The sequence below is a fragment of the Theobroma umbraticum genome, unplaced genomic scaffold (assembly GCF_002168275.2).
Source record: "Theobroma umbraticum cultivar Fairchild unplaced genomic scaffold, ASM216827v3 scaffold_67.0, whole genome shotgun sequence".
Taxonomy (NCBI): Eukaryota; Viridiplantae; Streptophyta; class Magnoliopsida; order Malvales; family Malvaceae; genus Theobroma; species Theobroma umbraticum.
Window position 1 is genome coordinate 2,619,976 of NW_018397262.1, and position 9,174 is coordinate 2,629,149.

At 33.7% G+C, this 9,174-nt stretch overlaps 1 protein-coding gene across 5 annotated transcripts; it reads right to left on the reverse strand.

Annotated features, from left to right (window-relative positions):
• Positions 1 to 275: 275 nt before the first annotated feature.
• On the reverse strand, positions 276 to 8,564 carry LOC110419181 (Protein kinase superfamily protein). 5 transcript variants are annotated; one of them, XM_021432109.2, is made up of 9 exons: positions 8,356 to 8,564; positions 6,238 to 6,270; positions 6,094 to 6,157; positions 4,654 to 4,797; positions 3,680 to 3,792; positions 3,355 to 3,565; positions 2,515 to 2,752; positions 1,559 to 1,709; positions 276 to 854 (listed from the first exon to the last, which is right to left on the reverse strand). In XM_021432109.2, the coding sequence occupies exons 4-9, from the start codon at positions 4,724 to 4,726 to the stop codon at positions 462 to 464; spliced, it is 1,179 nt and encodes a 392-aa protein (XP_021287784.1). In that variant the 5' UTR covers positions 4,727 to 4,797; positions 6,094 to 6,157; positions 6,238 to 6,270; positions 8,356 to 8,564; the 3' UTR covers positions 276 to 461. The 5 variants fall into 5 exon arrangements, with proteins under 5 accessions (XP_021287784.1, XP_089640155.1, XP_021287783.1 ...); XM_089784029.1 differs by having other exon boundaries at positions 6,238 to 6,282; XM_021432108.2 differs by lacking the exons at positions 6,094 to 6,157; positions 6,238 to 6,270.
• Between the last annotated feature and the right edge of the window lie 610 nt (positions 8,565 to 9,174).

Sequence of the window (9,174 nt, forward strand, 5' to 3'; positions counted from 1 at the left end):
TTTAGATTTTTTACTTTTTGAGTGTGCAATGCAGTGAAATAACTAGGGAGATAGGTGCAGCTGGACCAACAGGCTACTTGCAATTGCTCCTGCTGAATCCTGCAGCATATATTAAACCAATTCATTGCTTTTCCTAAAGAAAGTTTAGTTAAACTCAGAAAAACACATATTACATTGGAACTGACCAGTGTCTGGTAGTGTGCATGCCTGCATGTGACAGAGACTGCAGAAGAACCAAGGGATGGGAATTGGGGGCAAAAAAGAAGGGATGTTCGTTGATCAACTCCACAAAAATTTCTTTAAACTTAACGAACACAGTACATTTACAAAGAGTGTACTTTCGGCTATTTTGACGAAGTACAGAAAGAGATCACTGTTGTACAATTTACAAAACGGCAAGCTTCAAAAGTGAAAAATAGAATAAAATGAATAAAATTTGATAAATTCATTTGCTTCAATGTTTAAACACTCCGGTCATATGGAGGGTTGAAGGTCATTGTTGCAGAAGTTGAGGTTCCTGATGATAAGGTTGAATTGTCTAGGTTGTCAGAGCTGAAGGTAGCATTATAAGAAGATGTACATTTGCTTTCTGACTTGGTTTTCTCAGAACTTCGCACTTTGAGGTCCATAAAGTCAGAAATTAAACCCGGCTTTGTTATCTTCTTCTCATCAATGACCTTCTGGCCAGTTAGCATCTTGACCACAGATGACATAGATGGCCTGAGTTTGGGAGTATCTTGGGTGCAAAGAAGACCAATCTTGAGGAACCTACAAGCCTCCTCCGGATCAAAATCACCGTTCAAAGATATGTCTACCAACCCAACCAGCGCCCTTCGCTCATAAAGGTCCCATGTCTGCAACAAGAAACAGTGTCACAAACCCCAAACCTTCCCATAGGAAGATTAACAACACTTTTCATTCTTATAGACCAGATTATATTTGATTTCCATTTTCTCCAGATACTTACAAAAAGGAAAAGATATCCACGAGGTGATCTAAAATTAGGAAAATAACATGCTTTTAACAAGAAACTTAATGCTGATCTTCAAAGATGTTCAAAATTTAAAAGAACTAAAAGGAAATACTTGTACTCATCATTCAACTGCATGATTTCTGCATAATCTCCATATTTAAACTCTTTGTTCTTCTGTTCACAAAAACTACTTATTTCAATTCCAAGATCGAAGTTAATTTTGAAACTAGAGCTCCAGCTATGTGAAGATATATCAAGATTTGGTAGAGGAAAAATCACAAATTTACTCTGATGCAGTTAAAGCTAAAATGAGCTTATCCTTTGTATGTAAGGTCTAACAGATTCTCAAGGATTAACCTTTTAAAACAAAAAAAAAGAAAAAGAAAAAAGGAGTTGAATAAAATTCAATAATATTTCAACGATTTACAAAATATTGATTCCTTGCTCATTTTGTAAGTGCTTGATGATCTCTAAGCAAAAACTTAAAGGAAGTCCATTACTAGTAATCAGAGGTCAAGCTCTAGTATGGAAATAATTGCAATAAACAAAATTTGCAACTATAATTGAAGAGACTCAAATACATACCTGTTCTAGGAGATATTGTTCTCCTACAGGTAGTTGCGTATTTGTATTACATCTCCCACTGACTATTTCTATGAGAAGAACGCCAAAACCGTAAATATCTGCTTTTCGCGTCAACTGGCCCCTTATTGCATACTCTGGTGCTAGATAACCTCTAAAACAGTGAATGAAAATGTTAATGGCAGCTAACATTTGCCGAAAGCATTGAAGGTTGAGAGAGAGAGAATTTTAAAATTGATGAGCTAAAATGCACTAAAATTCAGTCCTACAAGTATGACATATGCTTGATAAATCTAACAACAGTTAGCCTAGGGATCCTATACATGATGACACAACAAGGATGCCTTACTTGAGAAGGAAAACAGAAAACCTAATTTATAAAGAACCAACTTCAATTGGATTTTGTAGAAGTCACATCAGCCAACCTAAAAGAAGACTTAATCAACATAATTAAAGAAAGACTTCTCGTACTACATATTATCATAAGTTAACCTAAATGATTATCTAAACAAGGAGACTTCTTGGGGCAAAACATACTAGACATTAATTATCCAAAGCAGCCTCACTTTTTCCCTTTCTCCATCGGCTTTCTTGCAGATTTCATGAAGGATAAGTTTGAAAACTAAAACCTTTTAAGATGAGTGTGAATATTTAAATGATGTTTGTAGATGCTTATTGCCATAAAGTAAACATTAACCACTAATTACTAAATGCAGCATAACGAATGCTCTCTATGATCATAAAGCTGAAATTCCAACATACAAAAGTGACAACTTGTATTAGTATTGCTTTTAACACCAATAGTTACACAACAGATGCTACCGTGGATGATAAAATGATATTCAGTGCTAATTCAAAACTAAAAATAAGTTTGAAAGTAATGTTAAACTTGAACAAGTAATGCCCTTCAAAAAAAAAAAGAAAAACTTGAACAAGTAACACCACAGTTGGAGCCTTACATTGTTCCAGCCACACGAGTGCTGACATGAGTCATGTTTGCTGGAATAAGCTTTGCCAAGCCAAAATCTGATATTTTGGGCGTTAGGTCTTTGTCCAGAAGAATATTGCTTGCTTTGATATCTCTATGAACAATGTATGGCTTTACTTCCTCATGAAGAAAAGCAAGCCCACGTGCAATCCCAATGCATATTTTAGACCGTGTTTTCCAATTAAACTGGATATTACTGTGACCACTACCTGTAAATCAAAAGGTTTTAATAGCTCTCAGTTTCAATTTAAACTTTATTAGGCAAAAGCACTGTATGAATCCATCAAATAAGATACATCTTAAACAAGAGTACTAATACTATGGTTAAGATTTTAAATAATGCAGTATTCCTTACAAAGACAAATAAGAAAATGAAGAAAAATAAATACTCCACTATCCCCAAAAAACTTTCCTCTTTGAAAATGCTCAAGGATCAAAAAGAACCATGTTAAATACAGTCAGACTAATTAGTATTTACATAATAATCCAGTTTTTCACTTTCATAAATGGGGTACCATTTTCTCTTCTTTTTCACTTTATAAACAGTTCATTTAATGAAAGGCATAGTTGGAATGTGGATGTTTGAAAATAATTAGTCTTTAAATTTTAATTCTGCACAACTTTTTGGGGACCTCTGGAATTATAAGTGAGAACAGTCATATCAAGAAAAGCGGTGTAAAATATATAGCAAATACTTCATTTTTTCTGAAATATATAGTTCTAGGATGGAACTACTGCCCTGTAGTATAAAGAATAGCCTTGATAAACAATAAACTGAACTTCCAAGTGAAGAACAATATTAACAAATTACCAAGAAGAGTCTGGGAAAGGCTATTATTCTCGAGGTAGTTGTAGACCAAGATTCTGTGATTGTCTTCTACACAACAGCCATAGAGCTTGACCAAATTTTCATGCTCCACTTCTGAGATCACCTTAATCTCTGTCACAAATTCTTTGACCCCTTGTCTTGATTCAGCTGAAAGAACTTTTATAGCAGCAAGATTCCCATTTTTAAGCTGTCCCTGAAAATCCATAATGATATTTAAAGAGGTTCCTTTCACAGAATGACATAAAGTAGACAAAGAGTCAAGTAAGCGATCCTCAATATGAAAATTATATTGAAACAGCCTGTGTACCTTATAAACAGAACCAAAACCTCCTTCTCCAATTTTATTGGCAAGGCTAAAATCTTCAGTAGCACTTCTTAATTCTTTGTATGTGTACAATTTTACGTTGTGAATGCCAAATTCTGCTCAAAAGGAAAAAAGGAATAAAAGAAGAGCAAATTAGAAGTACTCCTACTTACATAGTTTTAAACAGAATAACCTTGATTTGATCATAAACTGTAATGGAGTCACCAGAATCTGATGAGGATTTTTATTTTTCTTCTAACACAAGTAGAACCAAAAGAAAGCATGGCAATAAACGAAATGCAAGTTTAATACTATAACAAGGTTAGACGAGTAGAAAATCAAAGTCAAGAAGTTCTACAACTTAGCATGGTGGTATGTAGGTTCTGTTATGCAGAATGAAACAGAGTTCAGAGAGGATTTATTGACAGGATTAGAACAACATGGATGAAAAAAAGACGTGCAACTGGAATAGTCTGTGATTTTAGGACAGTTCTATGACTGATGTTGCTGGAGAAACAATATTCACAAAATGATTGTTGCTGAAATAAGAATGTTTAAGTTGGAATTAGAAAGGATAATATTGTCTGTTTCATTAAAAAAAAACAGAGGAAGATGAAATTACGTATAGAAGGTGGAAGTCATATTAAAATGCAGACACACACACACACACATATAAATATTGATTCCTGCACAATAAATGCAGGACAAAACTAGGAAAATGATTTACACCAGTTTAGGGGAAGTTATTTAACATGAAGAGGGAGGTAGACCAAATCACACTGTTTGATGTACATAGGTTTGATATCTAGCCATCTCTCCGGACAAATGGGTTTAAACTGAGCGGAATGGAGAATTAGCTCATGTAATGGACTTGAGTGGTAAGGCTTGGTAGTCTTAAATACTAAGGGGTCCTTCGTTTGATTGCACACGACAGAATAAAAGACTTTATAATTGTTATAAGAAGGCTTCTGACTTACCTTCCTCAACCTCAAAAGGCTGGTTGGTTGAAGAATCTAAACGTCTACGGAATAAGAAAGAAAAGCAAGTCATAACTTTATGATGCACCACTGACCAGTTTTCTTATATTCAACCAATGCTTTGTATCAGAGCAGTTCTCAGACCTGCCAAAAAAAAAGAAAAAATCATTCAGAAACACTTAATTTCATACTCCTAATTCTTTGGAATCAAATATCAAAAGCATTCAAGAAGATGCACTGATGCAGGCAACCAGTTAACTGCCTATGCTCAATTAGAACTAACACACAAAATTTCATGGCAACTAAGCACATTCAAAAACCTGTTGGTTCTCCTCATTTAGGATGATTTTATACGTGGGATAATAATTCAGGTAACTTGAGACAGAATAAAAGGCAATAGAGAGAGCCAATACATTCAGGAATATTTCAGTACGGGACTCAGTTGGGACCCTGGATAGCGTTATCTATGAATAAACAGTCTTACATTTTGATGTCCGTACATTGGTATATTTGAATACTTCTGTAACTGTAAGTTTCGCTGGTAATAGGCTTTAGCAGTGGTTCGTGGATTCTGTTTTGCTTTAGCTGTTTTGGTGGGTATCTATTAGTTGTGTGAGGTTTATTCATTTTAAAGATCCATAATCTACAATGAATATGTCTCCCAATGTGATACAATACTCTGTATATTTCTAATCAATGCTTTACCAATTTAATAAACCTAGTAAATTCATAAAAAGCTACCTTTTGAAGTTTTAAGAAGGTGGCATTGCCTTCTTTATTGTAGGGTTACCTTGCTGGACATAACAAACAATTGGTATCACATCACAAATACTCTACCTTCTCAAGAATCAATTAATAAAAACCCGAAATTATTGTTCCTACTTACTCCTTATAGCCCTTAGAATAGCAAACTAGAGCTCATTTCTTCTACAGTGAAATAGTAGAATCTCTTTTCCCTTACTGCATTCCCCCCCCTTTCTCCCCTCCATACAAGAGACCCACAATTTCATTCTTCTGGACAATATGAAGATCCTCAATTAGTTCAAACAAGAGCAGCACCAATCCCATCAAAAGTTTTTATGTTTTTTTTTATTTCCTAATTATTGTTGTTCACACAAATGGCATGTGTAGACTATTAGAGCAAGAAAATTCAATAAAATCAGAAAAGTGATCTCAAGCAGAAAGTAAAAGGCACAAGTTGACTATGAACAGGGGAAGTTTCACACCTGCTACTCCTCATGACAGACAAATAAAACCCAAAAATTTACGAAGCAAATAAAGTCCTAGAAAGAAAGATTGAAATTCCAATGAAAGTCAACTCCGCACTTTCCTACCAATTTTAGATGGATTATACAGGCTACTTTTGAAAGGAACCTTAAACCTAAATCATCTATGCATAAACTAGTGATAAAGGAGTAAATAAATGTGTTTAATCCCTGCCTCTCAGTTCTCTAACTTTTCTCAGCCATGCTCCTGGGTGTCCCCCCTTTTCTTTGAGCAGATGCTGCAATTATTAAGTGTATTAATATCTCACAACTCAGAATGCTTAGTTGAAAAGACCAAGATGAATGACATGTCTGTAACCTGATTGTTCACATCCAGCATCAGGTTTCCATTCTTTATTGCAACCTCATCAAATTGGAAAAGAAAAGTTCATTCAAGATTAAGTGATGTCAACAATGAAATGTAAATAAAGGCATTCACAAAGAAAGAATCCAAAACATGAAGCACTCAGATAGCTTCCATTTTGATGAAAATTTCAAAATCTTTGTAAAATAGCAAGCAAAAGCCCCACATCGATATCCTTCCAACTTTGAAATTAGCAGAGACCATCCACAGTCTATTCTTGCAATCTCATCTCTGAAATTTCCTAGACAGTTATAACGCAACTTAATATATTAAAAATTCATAAAAGCAAACAATAGTTCAATATCCACATCCCTCCACAGTCAACTCCATCCATTTGCTCTCTCATCTGTAATTAATATCCACCAGCTGATTGAAAGAAAAAATCCAATGGGATAGGATCTAAGACTCAACTGAGTTTGACTAGGATGCTAATCTTATTGGTAGTATCCATAGTTTAACCTTATATGCATTAGAAAGTAGAAAAAATTCTGGATTGCTTCCTCTGCTCTCTGTGTAGCATCAACCTGATTAATTTTCCCAAAAATAGACGAATCATATAGCTCTGAATGCTGCAAGCGTAGCCTGCAGGAAGGGGAAGGGGCAGAATAAAAACAACAAAGGATCTGCAGTGTTTCTGAAAGCATGTCCTAAGATGACAATTATTATCAGTTCATCTACAAAAGGCGAGGTGTTTACAGTCCATGAACAAAGACAGAAGAATAATCCATCATTGTTGAGTTAGTTCCATTCAACAGTGTGATTAGATATATAAAAAAGATGCCCTGTTAACACAAAGAGCCAACCTTAATTCTGTAGAAGCACATGGCTAATGCAATTTCACCAAAATCAGGGGTATAGTGACACCAAAAAATATGTTCTCTTTTATTAATTCACATGAACTTTGTGGGCATGAGACTTCAAAACCATTAAATTGGATGTAAAAGTTTTACATAAACCTCAACTCATTCAATCATTTTCACTCCATCTACATAAAAATCTCAGGCATTTTAAGTGCATTAAGTTTGAGTCAGTGCATTTCCCCAGAAGACACACTCTTGGACCTTGTTCCATGAAAATAATAGAGTCAACTACCCCCAACTACTATTCATGATACCTCTATAGAGTACATCTAGTCATCTATGGTGATAAGTGATACCATCTAATACGTCCTGCATAATGGCATGTTGCCCTTTATTTTACTTCAAAATTCTTGTTTTTCACACTCAGATCCCCAGAAAATAGAAACTATAACAAGCTTCATCGTCCTTCCATATCACCATATCATCGTATAGACAAGTTCATTACCAAGAAATGCATCAATTAGTCATATATTAAATTTCCAACCATGTTTGCTTCAATTCTAAAAATTCAGTTAATATTATGAAGTCATCAGCTCGTGTCCGCTGGTGCTACTTTTAAAGCTTCCTCCTTATAATGACACCCAATAAGGCCTACTCCCAAAACTACATTTCTAACCTGATCCAATTTTAATCTATCATAACTCCTTGCAGACTTCCTAGCAATTGAGACCTGAGTTGAGCATAGGAATAACAAGGGACAATTTGACAAAACTAGAAGCCACAGATTTCAGCCTCAATTTGATCTTAAATCTAGAAGTTATGCTCATCTCATCATTTCACATCAAACAAAGAGGAAAATTATGCCAGAAAATTCATAAAATAGGGAAAAAAAATTTAAAAAGATATGACCCATCAAAAAACACTAAAACTTATGAACTGATCAAACCAAGTTCAAGTTATAACTACATGCTTCATATAAGAGAAAGAGACAACAATCAAAACCGAGAAAAACCCAGAAAGAAAACTGATAGATAATCAACAAACTAGCTAAAGATGAAGAAAAGAAAGTAAAAAAAAAAAACCTATACAGGAAAATTATTTAATGAAACTGAGCTCAAAGCCACAACTACATGTTTTTCAATAAGAAAAAAAGAAAAAGAAAAAAGAGAACAACCAAAACCAAGAAAAACCCAGAAAGAAAAATGATAGAAAATCAGCCAATTAACTCGAGAAAAAGAAAAGCCAGTAAGCCATAAGGAAAAACTGAACTGACCTGAAAAGCCGACAGAGGGGAAGAAAGAGGAATTGTTTGGAAGAAGTTAACAGAAGGGAAGACAACTAAAAAAGGAAAAATTCAAAGTCCATGAAGGAAGGCGTACGCTGTTTCGGTAGTGGCTTTACTATTATCGTGTCTTAGGAATTAAGAGGCGTTGCCCAAAACTGACTTCTCAAATTTTATGTTTGCAAGTTCAAAGCCTAAGCTTCTTAAATTTTTTGACAGGGAAACAGTGAAGGAAGAAAACAAGTACGGTTGCTGGCGCGTAATTGTCAACTCGGCTAAACTGACTCGGTCAACTATTTGCTACGTGTCCCTCTCTGACCCCGAATCCGCATTTTCCTTGCTTTGCTTTCTTTTTTGTTTTATTCTAAATTGTGCTTTTCAACTCATGAATGTACAATTGAAATTTTATACCAATGCTAATATTAAGTCTGAACAATTTTAAGTCTGAGTTTGACTCGAAGTTTTTTCTATTTATATATTTTAAAAGCATAAGTTGTACAAAAAAGAATTTTGAAAAGTTTAAAAAAAATTACAGAGAATAATTAAAAAATATTTATTTTTAAATTTAAATTTAAATTTAAATTTTTAATAAATTTATTAATTTTTAAAATAAATACTCTATTTTAAAAAAATATTTTTTGTTAGATACTTATTCATTAGCCAATTGTTAAAGTTTTCATTAGCTTAATAACGTGGTAATAATAAAATAATAATTTTATCTTTTATTATTTTTAAAAATTATTATTATATAATTTTATTAATTTTATAATTACTTTTTAAATTAATAAAAAATATTTTAATTTTTTCATA

What these genes read in the sequence shown, in the direction of transcription:
- LOC110419181 (XM_021432108.2), bottom strand. Translation starts at nt 4,726, where the DNA reads ATGACTTGCTTTTCTTTCTTATTCCGTAGACGTTTAGATTCTTCAACC. An exon ending in CCTTTCCCAGACTCTTCTTG is followed by an intron (nt 2,753 to 3,354) that starts GTAATTTGTTAA and finishes TTTGATTTACAG; the next exon opens with GTAGTGGTCACAGTAATATC. An exon ending in AACAATATCTCCTAGAACAG is followed by an intron (nt 855 to 1,558) that starts GTATGTATTTGA and finishes TTCTTGTTGCAG; the next exon opens with ACATGGGACCTTTATGAGCG.